Genomic DNA, 20,565 nt, shown 5'->3' with positions numbered 1-20,565 from the left:
CTAAAAAGACTCCTCCCAACCCACTTGTTTTGTTTTTTTTCCATTTTCCTCAGTGTAGTATTTCCTTCTTCTCTAATAGATTTTTACTGAAGTGTGGGAGTGAGGGAAAGCTGGTGGGAGAGGGGAAAAGAAAGCATGACAGAAATAGTGATTCCTAAATAACTTCCCTGCCCTCTCTCCTCCACACAGGCGTTTCCACTTCACCTTTGTGTTACATTCAGTGGCTTTCAGTGGTTACAACTAAACTAGCAGCGCGACTGTCTCTGAATATTCATCCTTCATTTAGCTGATGCTGAGCACACATCATCGGATCATCTAGTCCATTAGTGAATACACCTGCACTTAATCACTGCGAAAACATGGTCAAAGTAGACGACCGTTTCACATCAGATGAGCTAATAAGAGAATAAAATATCCATCGTGAGACACTACTCACCTCTCACATGTGGATCATCTTCGGATGCGCTGTGCAGCAGCAGCTGATTCCCCGTCTCCTCCTCTCTGCTCGCCTCGCAGGCATCTGGCTGGGCTCGAGCTACTCGGCGGGGACAGAGGAAAGGTTTAAAAAAGGATAAACACATTAAAGATGCGGCCAAATCAATAACCATGGTGCGTTCAAGAGCCAGGTCACCATAACACAGCAAACAAAACTGGAGGTCAAATCTCATCCTGAGTTTTTATGCAATCAATTCCAAATAAGGGTGTTTTTTTTTTTTTATAATGTAGATGCTGCACAAGCTACACTTATTTTATGAATATGATAATAAAACTGTAAAAAATGAAGTCATTTGTCTGATTATGTCAAGAGGTGATATTGTCCAAAAGCATATAATTAAATCAAATGGATTGATTTTTAATGCAAAAATCTAAACGTGAAGGGATTAGATTTAGGTGTACAGTATGTTTCAGGTTTGGGATCATCACGGGCCATTGGGTGTTGGGGGCCATGTGTCAAGGTAACAGTAAAAAAATTAAAAAAAACAAGATTATTCTAGGAAAACCTTAAAATAGACTTATTTACAAACCCTGTAAAATAACTGTTTACTCCACAAGCACTTGAGGGATCGTTCGAGTCATGTGAAGATCTGCATACAAGCTTTCCAAGACGTATACACGCAAAATATCCATTCTTATAAATTACACGTGGCACAAAAAAAAAAAAAAAGAGCGTGGCACAAAGCATGATTTTTCTTTTTCGTGTGTGCAATGCCTTTTCTTGGCTTAGCGGCATAATTTTCCGAGACATGTCAGGTCAAGAGGAAAACAAGTAGCTCTGATGACACCAATTGTTTTTGCATTTTCCTCTGGTGTAAAATTAAGACATTAGATGAGAGAGAAATAAAAGGGGAGAATGAAGCAGCTACAGTAAATCACCTAAATGGCACATCAGAAGCTTCTTGCTGTAATTGACCCAATTTTCATGATAGCCCACATTGAAAAAGCAGCCCCCCCCACCCCCCATCTAAAACTGTAATATACACCGTAGAGACAAAACGAGGTGACTAATAAAGATTGCACTTTTAGTAAAGATTTCAGCTTCCTGATGGAAGATTTGTGTGGACAATGACGCGTTTGGTCTATTTTATATATTTGGCTGCAGTACAATTTTTATGTTGTTGCCGTTGTAACCAACTCACAGGCAAAACAAACAGCCTGTATTTTAGGCTTGAAACAAAAACTCAAAATGGCAGTCATTATTATCAACAACTTCCACATTTTTCTGAAAAGCATGACAATAACAGAAAGATCAAAATCATTGCTGCCATTTATTTTGTTTTGAAAACAACACACTTTGCTCCAGAAACCCGGGAGCCCATTAGAATTACTGCAGTTTGGAAAGTGACAGTGCTAATATGGATGACATACACAAAACCCTCCAGTTTTATCATACCTGCGTTGTATTTCTAACAAAAGAAAGTGCACATCAGCATTTCTGTTAAACTACCCCGCACAGCAACATGCCATCTCTTACACAGAGGAACCATCGTTATGGTTAGTTCAGTTGAACTAGTTCATGCTCATCAATGACACCGACTGCAAATGTTAATATTTAAATTACAACTATGAACACACTTAAGTGTTGCTGCTCAGTGTTTACAGAGCACAACTCTTCTTTAATTTTACCCCCGTCATCGTTATCGATACTTAGATCTGTAAACATGACATCAACATGTCAGATATATGCAATAAAAACCAAAGAACAAATGTTAACTTTGAAGATAAATGCACAACCGTAAACTGAAGTTCAAATCAAACATGTAAAGTTGCGGTGCATTTGTCATATTGGATGAAGTGCTTAAAGACAGTAAAAGATGAACTATTTAACAACCCTTCAATGGCACCACCTACATTTGGCACTTCTCACTGAAATCAACTTCCCCCAGTGTTTCCCTGAGGTCACTTTTATTCTGGCTGTGGACTGTAGAACTGAATAACGGCGTACTTCCCGCTAGTCATCCAGTTTGGATCTTGGGAGGTGAGCTTTTCCCCTTGGCCTGGCTGCAGACCGACCTGGACGTTAGCCTTGAGGGTTCTCAGGCTACACAGCGGCGCAGGCCCAAAACCTCGGAGAGCTGTACTGAAATCCACAGTGTGACTCCAGTCTCTGTCTCCAGTCAGCTTCCTGTAGTTGAGGTCACCTTTGAAAAGCACCAGGTCGGCCTCTCGCAGGGTTGCATACAGGTCAGGAGCATCGGCTGCCATGTCGCAGAACTCGTGAGGCTGCGTCCAAAAGGGATGATCATGATAGCACCAAACACCCTCTTTCAGATACCTCTGCCACCGGACGCCACTCTTAGACATCCACATGTGATTGGCTGCCATCATCTGCCGGCTGGTCCACTGAAAGTCACTAGCTGTGACATCTGAGACAAACCACGGGAAGCACTTGCCATGAAAATGAATCTGGCGTGCAAGGCCAGAAGAAACCAAGAAGTCTGCTAAGACCAAGTCAGTGACCAGTTCAAAGCCAGCATTGTCCAGAACAATGTCCACTCTCTCTACAACGTTTTTCCCAGACACTTCCAGCCTCTGAGACGAAGTAAGAGTCGACCAGACCATGTTGGAGTCATCCACCAAAATAAAAGGTTGGAGGCTGTTTAGGGAATCTATTGGACTCGTCTTCTGAGAGTTTTCTTGACCAGCAGAGATAGAAAGATCACACTTGTTCCCCCAAAGAGAAACCTAGAAAGAGACAAAGTAAACATAAAAACTAATTTATTACAAGTATAGGCTTTAGAAATGTTGCATTATAGTGTTTGAGCAAAACGGATTGGAGAAAAGCAACCAAATGCAAGTTGATATAATTAATTAATAATGTAAAATACAGCAATAAATATTATATATCTTTATTATATATATATTTCATTTGAATCTCAATACCCAGCTTTTATTAGTTCTATAGTCTCAAAAAACATAAAATATACAGACCTGGAGAAGTTTGTTGAAAAACTCAAACAGCTGATTCTTAGACAGCTTCTCCATGTTTTTATGGATGTCTGCCAAATAAGTACATAAGGCCATTACAGCCTGCTGAGACTCAAAAAAGCTTTGAGTCTTTCCTTCTTTATAAACATCAAAGTTGCTGATGGGCGGACTGAAATAAAAACAAAAACAAAATTATTAGACAAAAAAAAAGAGCAAAATGTAAGAAAGTACTAAATCCAAGATTCATTTTGTTGAACATTTAACAGCACACAAGAGAACCTCCTAAACCAATCCACCAATATTTCTGCTACTTAACTACGAAACTATCTTCATCCGCATAAAACTTGTAAGAAACTTTATTACAAATGCGACCTTTCTACAGTTAATTTGCATTTACCTTTGTTCTCTCCCTAGTCTTATTAAACTTTACCTGTGCTAAGGTCGGCTACTGCAAACATTTCTAATTGGTAATATCTGGACCAACCTTATCTTGCTCTCACTGAGAAGTTGTTTTCAAGACTCATAAGGTTTTCTTTTATTTTTTTATTCCAAGCTTTTTTATCTTGTAGGTGACAGTTGAAGAGCAAGAGATTGTTTTCGTTTCATTTTGTTTACAAAGGATGATACTGCATAACTTCCTTCTTAGTGCTAAAAGTGGTTTCTGATGCTATGACTTCTCCGTGCAACCAAGCTGAAGAACTTGTTTTTTTTATATCTTGACTGTGCTACTTGAACGAAGTTTGCGATGCTACATTAGCTACAGACAGTTCAAATTCTGCAGAACTTCACTACTGCTGAAATTGCATCTCCAATGAATTTAAGCTGATCATTAATTTTCCTGTATTTATCCTGTCTTTGTGGAAGCTTGCACTCATTTTTTTCAAATTATTTTGACAATCTGTTTGCATTTAGAACCGTGATGTACAAAGATGCAGCGTGTCTATATACAACATTTCTCAGCCTAATCCATAATAATGTCCACCAAATTGGGATAATTAAAGATCACCAGTGAAAAGCCAAGTATGCTTACTTGAGTGTCAGTTATTACAAGTGGAACGTTTTGTAATGTTTCTGTTTAAGTGTGGGGTTGTATGCTGAATATAGCCTCTCAAGTTGCTTGAGAGCAGCACGGTGGCACAACTGGTAGAGCTGCTGCCTCTCAGCGAGCAGGTCCTTAGTTCAAACCCCGGTCCAGGGGCCTTCTGGGTGGAGTTTGAATGTTCTCTCTGTGCATGTGTGGGTTTCCTCCGGGTGCTCCGGTTTCCTCCCACAGACCAAAAAAACATGTATGTTAGGCTGATTGGTAACTCTAAATTGTCCCTAGGTGTGAGTGAGAGAGTGAATGGTTGTTTGTCTCGTTTGTCTCTATGTGGCCCTGTGATGGACTTGCGACCTGTCCAGGGTGTACCCCGCCCCTCGCACAGTGATTGCTGGACATGGGCACCAGCGACCCCCGTAACCCAAAATGGAATAAGCGGGTAAAGATGATGGATGGATGAAGTTACTTGAGACAAACGCAGCTTACTAAATAATACAAATAAGCCGGGATGAAAATTTAAAATTGAAAATGTTTTTCACAATCCTGGAATTAATTCATTTATATTTTAAACTTTTTTTTTCCAATTCCTTATTATTTTTTTTAAATAAGTGCAATCGTTGTGATGCTATAAAATGAATAATTCTCACTTGAGTATAAGGGCCTCTTGTATCTTGCGATACATGTAGCACTCTACGTAGAGCCATGCAGACTTGAACCAACTAATAACAGTGTCCTGGTCCCCCAACAGCCTCTGCTGTCTCTGCATGTACTGGTTCCAGGATTCTGTGTCTTGTAAGCCATCTGTTATTAACAGCAGAGGCTTGTCGGTTTGCAGCTCATTTCTCAGCTTAGACAGCAGAGATATTGCTTGCTTCTCTGCATTGATTCCCTCCTGGCAAAGACACACACGCATGAACAACGTCAAATCTTAAATGAAGCATACTGAAATTACTGATGCATTTGATACGCATATACCAAGATAATACAGTTTAAATTAGAAATCAGTTCTTACCTCTCCATATTCTTCAAAAAACTTGTTTTTGTTACGGTGTAATGTGTCTATAACTTTGGTTAAAATTGTAGGCAATCTGTCTTTTACAGTCAAGTAGGCAAATGACCTGTAGAGAAAAAAAAAAGATAACCTCATTGTGACTAGCGACAGTATCCAACTAACAAAAATAAAAACAAGACACTAACATATAAGGATTCCATTTGTACGTTTCTAAATTACACAATTTCTTATTAGTACCTGGTATTTGTTAAGGTTTATTCAAATAAACACGATATTAAGGCGATTAGTTTGCCACAGACATGTCACGTGAGTTAGCTTCTATGAGCTAACGCTATAGATAAATAAGTAAATACATTATTTGGCTGTTCTGATAATAAACTACAGTTTTCCTCTTTACAAAATACTAAGACGGACTGGTTAAATCAGTTGTCAACATACCCTACCACTTTAGCAGAGAGTGGAGGAGGAACTCTTAGAACTGCCTGATCAGCCGCCATCTTTGTTTTGGAAACGGTTTAAAATCCAACTTTATTGACTTTTTTTTTTTAACAAAAACAAAGTCAGCTGAAAACTCTGGCTGAAACTTGTAGTTGAGACATTAAGTGTCAAAAAAGCGAGCAACCACAAGTCCCTCATTTGTTTCCAGACATGCATATTCCACATGTTTAACATTTATTTACTGGTTCCCGTTTTTAAAAAAAAATTTTATTATAGCTACAATACCGCCATCTAATGGTTCAAATATAAACTGCAAAGTAAGTAAACCGACTAGGTTTGCATAAACGTGGACGCTTTCTTAGTTCAGTTGTTGTCAATTGGTTACTTAAAAAAAAAAAAAAAAAAAAAATTACTTTTATGTTCTTAAATGTCTTATAATTCGTTGTTGGCTTTCTACCACTCTGCACGTCATTCAGCTGATGCAGTTAAAGCCCCAGAGCATCCCCTGTTGCCTGGGGCATCAGTTGCCATAGTGATATTGAAAGGAAGCCTCTCTAGGCTTTTTGGCGGGAAAGAGGAAAAGGAGATCGGTGTTGCCAGATATACGACAACTGTATTATAAGATACGTTTACAGAGCATATACAATAACGTTTGTTTTTTTTCAATCCCAAATATACAATAGTTTTGGCGTTTCTGTGCACCTAAAAAACACCATAATCACGGGAACACCTACATAAGATCAAAAAACCTGATGAAACCAGCCAGACTGTGACAGAGTGTCTGCACTATATTGTCCTTTTGCCCATTTGCCAATCAAAGCACAACATCCCCCCCCACACACACACACACACGCACACCCACGTTGGTTGACAATAGTCCAGCATAGTTTGTGTCAAAATGACACTCGCACGATCATTTAGAAGTGCAACTGTACAATTTTTCACTTTTTTTTCTTCTTCTGGCAACTACGAATTCATATCAATTCAATTCAGTTTACTGGTATTTACTTTTATTTATTTATTTATGCACAAGTCACAACAGAAGTCATCTCAGGGCACTGTACAGAAATATTCATATGCATGAAAATCAAGTTAATTACATTATTAATCTGAGGAGGTTAACTGAGGTTAACTTAGGTTAACTGGCATTGAGTTTCTGGGAAATGAATATAGGCTAATACTATAGAGCGTTCTAAAAAGACCCCAATTAAAAATGAGTATATGTACATGTAATGTGGACAGTTTAGTCGAACTGTTTGATTGTTGTGTTCAAATTGTGTTTTTGTGTTTCTGGAACTGGTTGTGTTTGGTGTTCAGACCAAGTCTTCACACAACAGTTAGCCTGAATAAAGTGTTGGCTCTTTTGTGTTTATCATGTGGCAGGTAGCCACGTTTAATAGACTTTAAAATGTGGATATCCACATATTCAACCCCCCTCTCCCCTGCAGATGAGCCCCCCCGGTCACTATGGGAACAGGCCGGGCTGTTGTCAGGATGCGGGGTCCCTGAGAGCGGGAGTCCAGCTGCGTCCACCTCCGGTGTTCATCCACCGCGGGCCTCCCATCCCCCCACCGGGCCTCCAGCCTGGCCGGATTTGTTTTTCTAAACCGAGAGAGGAGTGACTCACCACTCCGGTTAAAAAAAAAAACCCACAGGCCAAGGATGAGGGGGGAGGGCTGCAGTTAACGTTAGAGGCCTCCGAGGAGTAACTGATTGTGTTTGTTGAGTCGCTTCAGACACAAACCGAAGGAGATTCTCGCAGATCAAGTCGTTTACTAAATTAATTCAACAGTCATGAGTCCAGTTTTCTCTGAAACAAGCTGCTCTGATGAAACAAACGGAGGGACTTCAGATAACTACTGATTACAATGTATTGATCTTCATGACAGAACAGTAATGTGAGCCCAAGATAACAGTTTCATTCAATGAACCCTGCTGCTGAATTTCAGCAAACTATGCTTTGGTTGTTTTATTTCATTCTAGGGGTCTGGAAAATGTTGTGCCCCCAAAGACCCACATTTTATTACTCGACTTAAATCAGTGATGGCATTGGTGAAGTAAAATCGGTCTGTTTTTATGTTGAAAATACAAAAAAACTCTCTTTTTACCTACAGACTCCACTCAGCTGCCTTTCTTGCTCAGTCTTCTGCTTAAAAAACAACATTGTCTGGAAAAAAAACACACGTTTTTTATACAAAAGACAACAACATCTGATGATAACGTATTGACACCATTCCAAAGTGCAGATGTGAGCAGGCCCTCCTACTTCCTGTGTCTGAGAATAGACGCGTGGCTTAGTTAAAATTCAGTTTGAAACTTTTCCTACGACTGAGAATTCTTTCTGTTCCCTCTAACTTTATGTAATGTACAATGTGTTCAGAGCTTAAAATGACTTTAAAATGTACACCACCGCCATAAATAGGGCCACCACAGCTATTTTAGATAACGATACCCTTCAATGGGCACAACATCAAGTAATCGTTGGGAAAAGTTTTGGATTTCTATAAACATGACAAAGTAAGCGATATAGGTTAATGACATGTTCATTTTTTTTTTTTTTTTGCATTATATTAAAAATAGTTAAGGCAATTTCTTATAAATATTTCACTTCTGTTTAAAATAAAATAAGTAGGTAACTGCTTTGGTTTGATGTACCCTAATACTCTATTAATGAAGTGCTCAAAGGGCCTAGAACGCCACAAAATATAAATCAAAAATCAACCAGACAGCATTTAACAAGACATTGAAATCAACTAGAGAAATTGTGTTTGCTTCAAAAATGCAGTGTAAATGCTAATAAATGATTTTGCTAGCTAAAAATGTTAAAGATGAAGCTGCAAGAAGCACAAAAGGCAAAAAACACACACACACAATAAACAATTTAATACAGAAAAAAGTTTAAATTAGTCTAAAAGGCTAAAATGTGCAGAAAAGTACAATATACTAATAAGAAAGTTATAAACAAATATGACTGCCTTGAACGAATAAAACTTATATTGGTTATGTAACCTGAAAATAATTACATAAACACTCATTTTAAACACACCAGCTACTTACGAGCTTCTTAATATCACATACGAGCTGCCTCTTCAAGTAAGCATTTCCACGTCTACCCTTTACAAAATCTCCGCCCCTAAAAGAGTGGTGGGGGTGAGAGCCGAGCTAACCAGGCAGTCGTCCACGGGCAGGAGCCCACAGGCCAGGCAGCTGCCACGAACAGACGGAGGAGGTGCCTGGAGGTTTCACACGTGGAGTCGAACAGTGAATTCAGTGAAGAAGAGTTGGACTCTGAACTGTCAAATAATGGGGGGGGGGGGGGGTCGGATGCTTGACAAACAACCTGTTACACCAAAATGAAGGAAATCGCATCTATTTTATTCAAAAATTTCTGGAAGAGGACCTCCAGATACCAACCAAAACCACCCCCACCGCCCACCACCTACCATTTTTGTTCCAGCATTGATTGGTTTACAAATTAAGCCCTGAGTAAAACTCTAGCAAATTGCAAGAAAATGCTAGCTAACAGCCAGAACTAGAGAAATGCTAGCAAAAAGCAGGTAAATGCTGAGAGCTAGAACTCGCAAAACACAAAAGAATGGGGAGAAAGCTAGCTAAGAGCCAGAAGAGGAGAAATGCCAGAAAGAAAGAAAGAAAGAAAAAAGCTAGCTTAGCGCGAGAAGTAGCAAAACAGTTGTAAATTCAGTTTAACGTGGCTAAATTTAACCATAAAATCAATAAAGAGCATTGCTGACCCATGAGGTGTCCAGTTGTCACATTTGAGATTTTTATGTGAAGATTTCCAATTGAGAGCTAATTAAAGGAATGACCTTTGACCCCTTGACCTTAAAAATCAATAAGGATCTTTGTTGACCCGCACGGCATCCAGCTGTATCATTGAACATTAATTTGTTTAACAGTTATCAAATTAAAGCTAGTGGATTTAAAGTAAGGGGTGACCTTTCACTTTGACCTTTGACCCCATAACCCTTAAGTTCATTCCCTATGAGATGTCCAGTTGTGAAGTTGGACATTTCTACGCAGTTGCAGTTAGAGCTTGAACAAAAAAATGTCCACGTACGTCTGGACAACGTTTGATAGCTGTGGCAGTCGTATTGAGTTTTTATTAGCCTTCAGTATGTGTTGAGGATAACTCTCGGCTACTACCGCACCAAATGTTAGCCCAAGTTATCTAAAAATGAATGAGTGGAAGCTGAAAGAACTAAAATAAATCATGACTCATGGTCTGATTTCCACACTATGTGCTTTAACAAAACTTCAAGATCTTAACCATTAGCTGTCAGCTCTTGTCTTGTGTCGTTCACGAACGATTCGTTCAAATGAACAAATCTTTTGAATGAACTGAACCGAATCGCTTTATTAACTGATTCGTTCCTTTCTCAGTTCAGCTGAGCGCAGCGTGGGCGTGCCGGTCGGGAGTGGCCCTTCTTCTGCGTTCTGTGAGTCACTCGTGACGTGAACCTGAACAACACAGAGGATTGTGTCATGTGGGACTGTTGATGACACCTGAGCTAATGTGACTTGTAGTTTGTTCACTGCAAATAAACTACACGTATCAGTCAGTGAATGAAACACTGACTCTGTCCTGATTCTAACAGTTCACTCCTCACAGGGCCATGCTCTCATGCCATTGGCAATGGCCTCTGTTTCTCCAAGCTAACGGCTAATATTGACTGAAGCCACATGAAAATACCCCCCCAATTCTCTTAACAGGCCAGGTACACAGAATGAGACAGAAGAATGAGTGAGACTCACAGCAGGACAAGCTGCAGCAGCGACGTGGAGGTGGATGAGTGTGTAGGTTAATCTGTACCCATCGGCCCAAAGTTGTCAGAAAGTGAAGACAAGCGAGTCTTCATCAGCTGCGATGTTTATGTACAAAGTATTTATTAATGTTTTACCATCTCTGTCCTTTTTGTTTTACATTAACTGATAAACTCCGCAATTTTTATTTCAGTCTTTCCTATGGGCCAGATGTTCTGTGTCCTTAATAAAGTCTTAATGATAATAATAATAATAATAATAAACGAAAGGGGACTTGTGTTTACGTTTAGTGCTTGCTGCCAATTGCTGCTGTAGTGTTTTGTCAATCGTGAACATAGGCTAGACAGAGAGGGGAGTCCGTCGGAGACGGCAGGGGAGTGATTCGTTCAGTGAATGAACTGCTGATTTGTGCAGGAGCACCCAAAGAGAACTGCCGCCGAGGAGTGATTCGTTCGTGTAGTAGTACTGTGCTGGAAGTGGCGCTGTCACGCGCTCGCGTACTGCAAAAATAAGCTGCATGAACTGAAGGATTCAGTGAACGAATCTTTTGAATTAAACATTTGTATAATTTCTGGATGAAGGCATGGTGTAGAGCAGGAGTCAGTAAACTTTGCAATAAAAAGAGTCATTTTTGCCACTTTGCTTACGAATTATGATGTCCAGAGCTGCAAAAGCTGCTACAACTGTCAACTGGTGGCTCATGGACCACTATAAGCTTATTGGAGATGGCTTTTGCAGCCAGTGGGGGTGATATTATAAAACAAAAAGTGATTTTTTTTTTTTTACATTTTATTACAAAAGAAAAGACGAGATTCATGTAAAGAAAGAAAAAAAATTTTTTTTAACAATTTTGTAAAATTTAAAACTGAACTCTGCAGGTCGATGTGAGTTCTCTTAATTGATGAAGAATTAAATATCCTACTTAAAGCATAAATTAAAGACAGTATAAAATTAGGCCAGTTTGTTCGCTATCCAGTTACATTTTTATAGAAAAATAAATACTTTTGTTTACTTTGACTTTGTTTTTTGTGTTTTATTCTTATCAAAGTTACTCACCATATTCCTTCTCAGCAGTTTGTCTTAAAGATATTCCAAAACATGCTGGTGGTTTTGAGAGATCATGCTGAGAGACTGTGGCTAACAAACTACTAGCATGATGTATTCCACATGTTTCATGCCATTTCGCATATTTAAATATGACAGGACATCTGCTAAAACTAGCCATTTTCATTGTTGGCAATAATTTAAATAAAATTCAGTTTTATTTTAGTTTTGGTCAAAGCCTGAAAGAGCCACTGCAGAGGGACCAACGAGCCACATGTGGCCCCAGAGCCACAGTTTGCAGACCCCAGGTGTAAAAGATGAGTGGGTTCAAATCCCTAATAGGTCAGATCAAGCATTGCACAATATGATGCAATGTTGTGTTTGAAAATATTCTACATTTTAAAATATTACCGTTAGCATATCGCTTCCACCATTTTTGAACTACCCAGATACTTCATCGCCATTTAAATTTCTAATTGTGACTCCGGTTTCTTGTGCAACTTCTGTGTAGAGACATTCTGGTTTCAAATGCTTTTAGGCCTAAATTTCAGCTGTTGGAATACTTCTGTCGAGGCATGCACACAAGCAGCGTCAGGCGATGACATCATGCATTTCAATGCACACTTGTTTTTGTTTTGCGTTGCTAAAATACCTTTACTTTCTAGTTTTATTTGAGACGTTTACTGGACTTTCTGGTAGTTTAACAGTTTAAAAACTTTTTTTTTTAGACGACAATCAGAGGTGTTCACTTGAAGGAAAAACCTCCCACACGTTAAGTATTAAATTTGTGGTTTCCAACTTTTTTTGGCTTCTGAAATCTTACGGATTAGCGTGGATCTTAATTCAAATGCCTGTGAGTTTTTAAACAGCTTAACCCAATCTGTTTGTTCCCACAATAATATCAGTTTCATCGCAAAGAAAATGTTCAAATGGCCCAATAATTTGCCAAAGGACATAAAAATAGTAGAAAACCCTGTACACTAAAAACTGACGGCGTCTTTGGATTTTATAGCTTGAAAGCTTTTATTCACACAATAAACACAATGAGGCTCAATTTCCTTTTAAGTTTGTGAAAACGTCCAACTAAAAGAAAATATTTTAATTTGATTGACTTTTCTTATTTCTTACCATCTGAAATAACAGTTGTTTAATCTTTTTTGTACTGATTGTGTTTGAAAATATATTTTTGATATGAGTATGCCATGTTGTTCACTGAGCAATAATTTCGTTATGGGGGACAATAAAGAGCAGAAAAATTGATAAAATCAATGATAATTAAAAGGTACTCATTGAAAACCATGGAGCCAAACATTAAAAAAGGTTTTTCTGAACTATATCAAACAGTGAAGTTTGAAATAATTTACTCTGGTAGTTTTCCAAATATACTAATATGCAATTCTGAAACGTGGGTATGCGCTCACTGTAAACAAATAAACTGAAAGCCAAGCGGAAGCTCTAGTCATGTGATTTACTTACTGACCTTAGTCTGTGTAGATAAACAAAAATGACAGAATCAAGCAAACGGATTTACTCAACGAACATTAGCGTAAATACGTACAAATACATCAAAAGTGTCAGACTTCTCCGTCCCAAACAATTCTTCCAAGGACGTCGCCATCGTTGACCTATTTTCAGTCACTTCAACTGTTTCTGTAGCTAAACAAAAACATTTTGGAACACGTCTTTTAATATATTAACTCTCTTGCTTACAGATTTGTAATTTAAGAACACATAAAAGCCACAATAGTTGTCAAAATGTGCATTTTTTCCTATATTTCTGATTTGAATTTTTTGTATACGCTTATTATCTATGATGAAAAATAAATACACATCATTCACAACAAAACGTCTACAGCGTAATTTGTAATAAAGGAACAAAAATCAGCAGAGTCATGTTTTGTTGCCAACAATTGTGAGTCGTTTGTTTACATTCGAACATTGACGAGTACACTTCGGACAGTCTTGGCACGCAACGGTATTGAGTCGGTAAAATAATTCCCGCATGTAAACAAAGCGAGAGAACAATAAACTGAAAGCACAGAGGAGGTGCTTCTCCCTTCTTCTGAAAAGAAATGACAACTAAAAGATTTAAGGATGAGGGTCGACAGGAGTGGAGCCATTTTTTAATGAAGAAACAGAGCGCTGAAGCTAAATTTGGAGCTAAGATAATCAGCAATCGATCTGTACCGAGATAGTCCTAACTTTACCGGGAGAATTTCCATCATGGCTGATTTTAGTTGTAAACAACTTTTTACAAAAATACTGAGTTTGAGTAAGGTTAACCCTCAAACACTTGGTAATGATATAGAAATTGTTATAATCAAACTGAAAAACTGCATATTTTGACAGAGAAAAAAAAAATACAGTGGATTTGTCTAACAAGGTTGAGTCAGGCCCCTGACTGTATTTTGGAGTTTGAAAGCTACTGGGATGTCACGTTTAGAAAATAAACGCCCCAGTTTCTCTGAAACTCCTGCAACATCGAATGACCTCTGGTCTAGGGGGCCTGTTTGGGTTTCTTATCTGCCTTCGGGAAGGCCCAGTTAGGATATCCACATTGCTCCAGGGCCTGTCGTGTGTAGGACTTCTCCTTCTCCCTGAGTTAGTGGGGATGCCGTCCACTCTGTGGTACAAAACTCGTCCATCTTTAAACAGAGGTGGAGGCCTCCGTGTTCAACTGTCCCCCACTTACATTCATGTAGTTATTGCAAGTATCACTCAGCCTTCTGTGTATAGCAAGCAGCCATCAGGGGACTAACAATAGTTAGGCGGATGGTCCTCCTTTTACACGTGAACTAGTTTTGGTTGTCACCAACAGATTGATCCACTATGAGGTTTAAGAAAAATGCGTCCTGAGCACCATGACTCAACCTTGTTAGATTTACCTGGATAACTGAGCATGCATCAGGATACTGTGGGTTTAGTGTTTTTAGTAGACTTTGTAACATTTAAAAGCTTGTCGGAAAGGAACAACAGAACTGTTGATCTTATTTAAATGTGGCCACTTTGTTATTTCTAATTTGTGTAACAAATCTTAAATAATGTAGAGGGGGTTATTTGTACATAGTTTAATAAAAATTAAAAAAAAGATCTAAAACTGAATCCTATTTTGAGTGTCTGTGAATGTTTGAGACTCAAGTTTAACGCGTCGTTAACGGAAGAGACGCGCTGATTAAAGAGCAAACTGGCCGAAGCTGTTGGTGACAGCAGGAAAAACAAACACCATGAAAACTGAAAGGCACGCGCAGCAGGGCTCGCGCTCACGGCGGTTACAGAGTGCGGGAAGTTAACGTTAACTCAACCGCCCCTTCCTCAACGGCTGCTTCTCCCCTCGCGGTCATGTGACCGTAACGTAAAACCCCTAACCGGAAAACACCGACGGACGACCCCTCTCCTCCGCCGCCCCGACGAATGCTGCCTTTAACAAGGAACACACAGTCGAAGCTGCCAGAGCGGACGGAACCGAGCCTCTCCGGTACCACAACGAACCGACGGCGACACGGGCGCAAAAAGAAAATAATCATTTCACCGAACGTGCAGGTACGTCCATCCAGCTACGTGTTACGTTAGCGCTCGCGCTGCTTCGGTTAATGTGTTTTTGTCACGCGGGGGTAGGAAAGTTAAAAGAAACGACCGACCCCATCCCCCTTGCGTATCGCGCTGTGTATGTGTGTTGAGCGCGCGCGCTTCTCCGCGTGCTTGTCCGCATGTCCGTTTTTTTTGTTTTTTTTTTCCTCGCGCTAGCAACCGACAGAGACCCGAGGCTAAGGCAGGACCCAGACCGAGCCCGCTCGTTCACCCCCTCCCTCCGTTGCTGATCATGTTCCCGCACGGGACGCGTCGTTCTCTGCGGTTCCGCGCGCAGGCGGTTCGACGGAGTCTTTTCAGAATAACTGCAGGTCTCAGTGCGGAAGCGACTGTTCCACGTGTCTACATCACAGCAGGGGCGGTGCTGCTCCGCTTTGTTGTTGTTGTTGATGCTAACGGTAAATAAAGTTGAAGCTCGAAAAGTGTGGGAATGTGTTTTGGGTTGATTGTTTGTTCTTTCTTGGCAATACATTTATTTATTTTTTTTTTACCATTGAAAAGCCTGATTATTTTTCCATAAACGATGCCACATTTGTAAGGAAAAATAATTTGTGGGTCGTGATAATAGAAAAACTTGCCTTGTTTTTACAAAGATGCCTTAGCAGCATGTGGAAGAACCATACGCAGCCACTACAGCCTGGCTTCTCTTCATGCTGCCCACCAGTTTGGTCACACACTGCTGTGAGATGGGATCCCATTCAGCCAGCATTTGTTACGTCAGCCAATGTGCTTCCACCAAAATAAAAAATAAAACAACTCGGACCTATATCGTAGTTAAAGATGTTTCACTTCTCGTCAGGGAGGCGTTGTCAATTTAAAAACGTGAGCTTTTTGAATTGAGAAAGCCTCTTGGATGGGAAGTGAAATGTCTTCTGCTATAAAACAGAAGTCCAGTTGTTTTATTTTTTGGATGCACCATGTCCTGGATGACTGAGAATCCACACCAGCATATAGCCAACATAGTTGTGCTGGTCACTCTGGAATAAATGGCTCACCTAGGCTGATCTCACAAATGCCCTATGGGGGTTTGAGGTCAGGACTACAGGCAGGTCATCTTCATTCCCCTAAACTGGAGGTAATCTAATAAACCTCACTTTGTTGGGATAACCATTTTCATCTCTGAGGACTTTGTCCCAGACTGGATGTGGGATTGGCACTGGTTAAACTGGTGCTTTCAGCACCTGTGGTACCAGAAACCCGAGCCTATAGCAAAATAATCTGTTTGGCATTGGCAACCCACGTACTCAACTGCTGCTCAATCCAAAAATTCCCGTACTTTTTGTGCTATGTTTATATCATTTAAAGCAGATCGATTTGATTAACAGTATCCCTAATAACCATTGGTAATCAGATGCTTAATCAATATGTTTTTGGTATACTCCACGATGTGCTAGAAGAGTAAGAGTATGATTTAAAGCTAAAGGTAGTATGGCCTTTGGGCCAGAGGTGGCCCCTTGTCAAACGGCTTCCATCCTATTTTAGTCTTCAGTAACAGAACAGCTTAAAACAGGCATAAAAAAGCAACTTTTAATTGATAATAAATATCAAGTTTTGTTTGTCAGGTTAGCATAGGGGAGAAACAACAGGGGTTTAACCTGAACAGTCATAGTGTCTACATCACGGACTGGAGGGCTGTGGTCCTGGGTGTGCTGTGATGGAATGCAAATTGCAATTAAAGAGACAATTTATCAGATGACCAGTTTAATTGGCTGCTTTAAAAAATGGCTTGCAGCAACGTCTGCACATAATTACTGAGTCGGAAAAAGACGACGCAGCGGCGGCAGCTGCTTCAACTGTAGCTCGCTGCTTAGTTTTTTATTTTTTTTTACAAAAATGTTCTTTATATTATTTAAAAATGTTTTTAAATTAATTTTAAATGGTACCTGTGTTTATGTTATTTTTTTATATGTATTTCGCCAAATAAAAAATAAATATTGACCTTAAAAACATTGGTGTTGCATATCGGCCATTGTCTTCCTTGATTTCCTAAAAATCGATGTCGACTGTAGAAGAACTCGTATCAGTCAACCTCCATTGCACTGTGTATGCATGTGGGAGGATGGCGTTTGAATCCCGTTAAGAGTTTTCACAAAAGCAAAAATATCACAATAAATTTTTTTCTGAAACCAGATGTGGACATTTACAACACCTTTAGGCCATATTTAGTCCAACGTTGGCGCAGACTTTAATCAACCCAAATATAATCACTTGTAACGAGTATACTGGATCGATGTCAGCGTGAGATAAAGGGATTTATATTCCCACTTTTATAAACGTGTGCGTGTCCTGCACTCCTACATCACTTCACTCTGTTCTTACTGTATAGAATGTAGCAATGACTTTTAATAGTTTTTTTTTTTTGCGTTATATTTATACAGACTGTGAAATTTAGACGGACTAAAGTGAAACACTCGGGGTGATGTCATCTCAGCCCTTTTTTTTGTTGTTGCCAGAGCCGCTTGAGGCAGAACTGGGACATTAAAAAAAAAATGGTGCTAAACCAGCACTGGCCCTGGTTTATCATTGGAACTGGTTTGGTAGAATTAAGAAAAAAAAATATATATATATTTTTTTTGTACAGCACAGAAAGTAATAGGAAAGACTAAATTATTATCAACGCAGTATGTTTACACACACACACACCTGTTCGCCATCTGATTTGCAGCCTTTCTGAAATTAATTGAAACTTCTCTGGGTCTTTTATTTTAATGTTATTTTCTTTGTGTCTGTTTTACTCCCATAAAGGTTTGACCAGTGAGGGGATCTGCAAAGCTGCTAATAATCAAACCTAAAATTGACATAAATGTATTTGTCGTTCATTTATAATTCAGTTTAAGTCAAACACATGCCTTTTTTTTTTTTTTTTTTTTTTTAATGATAGTTAAATTTATGTTTTAGTAACTTGTGTGACACTTATAGTTAAATGGTTTTATTTAGTCCAAATAAAAATAAACCCCCCCAAATATTTCCTACAGCAGAAAAAAGGCAGAACGTTTTATATTTGAGCAACTCCTACAGTCTGAGTCATAACGTAAAAGTTTCACTATTATAATATAAATCCACTAGGGTTGTGATGTGCATGGAAGAAAACGTTTTCTCTTTGACTGATCCCTTCAGGAGTCGCCACAGCGAGCGCTCTCACATGAACGATTTGGCGATTGTTTTATGTCCAATGTCTTTGATGCAACCTGGGCTCGAACCCGCAGCCTCAGGATCACAAAGCGTTGACGCTGACCACCAAGCCACCACAGCCCCCGGAACAATATACAATATATTTAGGGTGAAATATGCACATAAGTCTTTATAAAAACAGATAAATCAGAAGCTACAGCTTCAAAAGTTACCAAAAACTTTAATAAAGGGAGATGAATACCAGCTGCATGTTTACGCATCATAAACTGTTGTTTTAGCTTGTTGTATCGAGTTAAAATAAGAAGTTATATTTGGTGCTAGCATGTTCCCAGTGCCGCCATCTTTGCTCTCTGACCTCCGATAACAGACGAGTCTAATAATGTGTTGTTGAACTGGTGGTTCAGAGTTACAGGATTCTGATCGGTGAGAGAATATCTGTTATCATCCGTCTCCAGATATTTGTGTGTGTGTAGAAAATGTTGGAGGAAGGAGAGTCACCCTTCCCACAGGCCGTTCCCATACCTCGTTGCAGGGGGCGGGTAGGATATGCTCTCTGCCTTGGAATGTGTGCCGACACCCTGATCATGTGATGGCCTGAAGCCCTCCGGTTCCACCGCTGACCTTTAGGGTCAACAAAACACGTCTCATTGGTCAGCAGAACGCAGGCGGCTCTGAAATGTCTCTAAAGTTTGACTCAGAAGGATTCTTGCTTCATTGCAGCTGTGTTGTGAAAGCAGAACACGTTTTAGCACAATAGGCATTATTTTAGATTCTTGAGTTGAAAACTAATACAAATTAAAGGCCTCGCGTTACTTTAAGGAATCATATGGAGCTTTCTTCCTCACGAGGGAGTTTTTCCTTTCCACTGTCGCCTTCATGCTTGCTCAAGATGAGTCTGTGATGAAGTTAAAATTCAACGCAGTCTGCTCCTCAGATAAATAATGTTAGTAACTTACTTTTTATGTACATGAATGTTTCTGTTCAGTGTCCTGAGATGACTTCTGTTGTGACTTGCTGCCATACAAATAAACTGGATTGAATATCATCCGCCGCATCTCATGCTAGAGTTTTAATTCATTTCATTTTATTTTATTTATATAGCACCAAGTCACAACAGAAGTCGTCTCAGACGTCGTCATACATTGAGAAATTACAAAGTTGTAGTCGTTTTAGTCAAACCTCGAAAACAACATTATGCACAGTCTTGCAATAGCTTGTGTTTTGAATGACTGAGACACTTCCACCACAAATTTTAGCTTCTATTTGTAAAACTCCCTGAGTTCTAGACATTTTTCTTTAGAACAAGAGCAATTCGCTGTGGTGGCCATCTTGCCTGGGGTAGCTTTATTAGATGTACACCCAATGACTACTTTCAGAGTTTTATTGAAATTGGCCTAGTTGTTTATTAAATATTTTGCTAACAAGGTTGAATACAACAGTCAATGTTAACATTTTAAGCAAAGATGTTTTGCAATATGTTGCACCAAAGTGTTAAGGACAATGGTCGGCTACTACCACACCACCCTTTAGCTGTTACACCGGCTGAGGTGTAGGCATTTTTGCGTTTGCTAAGACTGCTTCTCTGTGGTGGCCATCTTGAATGGGGTTGACTCTGCAAACCTTAATCAGAAGTAGATTTGCACCAAATAATCATTTTCTGTAAAGTCCACCTGATTTATTTTCTATGTTAGTTCATGATAGTTTGCTGACAAAAAACATTATCGCTCCGTGTTTGCATTTGGTGGCAGGTTATAGATATTTAGACATCTGGCTTGTTAGGATAGTTTTTTTTAGGCATCTACTTGCCTAATTTTAAATAAAAAAAATTACATAGATATATTTGATATTCTTGAAGGGGAAAAAACTATAAGTCAACAATCAACCAGTTTTAGGCAAACTTGTTTTTGGTGTTCAGTGAGTGTGATTTATACACAGTTTTTCCTCCAGCGTTTCAAAATGGTTCCTTGCTGCTGCTGCGTGAAGTTAGCCTTTGTGCGGCTGTTCGATCGCCGCTGACATCCTGTCGCTCTGTGGTCAGTCAACATGCGTGTGCTTCTTGACAGGAAGCTCATCGCTGCCTGTGTGTTTCTGTGCAGGCTGAAGA

General features: G+C 39.4%; 1 protein-coding gene across 1 annotated transcript; it reads right to left on the bottom strand.

The window, feature by feature from the left end:
- Positions 1 to 1,760: 1,760 nt before the first annotated feature.
- Positions 1,761 to 5,982, bottom strand: armt1 (acidic residue methyltransferase 1). The gene is made up of 5 exons (XM_037685488.1): positions 5,916 to 5,982; positions 5,478 to 5,583; positions 5,113 to 5,357; positions 3,430 to 3,595; positions 1,761 to 3,183 (listed from the first exon to the last, which is right to left on the bottom strand). Exons 1-5 carry the CDS (start codon positions 5,972 to 5,974, stop codon positions 2,404 to 2,406), a joined length of 1,356 nt encoding a protein of 451 aa, XP_037541416.1. The 5' UTR covers positions 5,975 to 5,982; the 3' UTR covers positions 1,761 to 2,403.
- Between the last annotated feature and the right edge of the window lie 14,583 nt (positions 5,983 to 20,565).

The sequence above is a fragment of the Nematolebias whitei genome, chromosome 12 (assembly GCF_014905685.2).
Source record: "Nematolebias whitei isolate Nwh7 chromosome 12, NemWhi1, whole genome shotgun sequence".
Classification (NCBI taxonomy): domain Eukaryota; kingdom Metazoa; phylum Chordata; class Actinopteri; order Cyprinodontiformes; family Rivulidae; genus Nematolebias; species Nematolebias whitei.
This window is presented reverse-complemented; position numbering and strand designations above follow the sequence as displayed.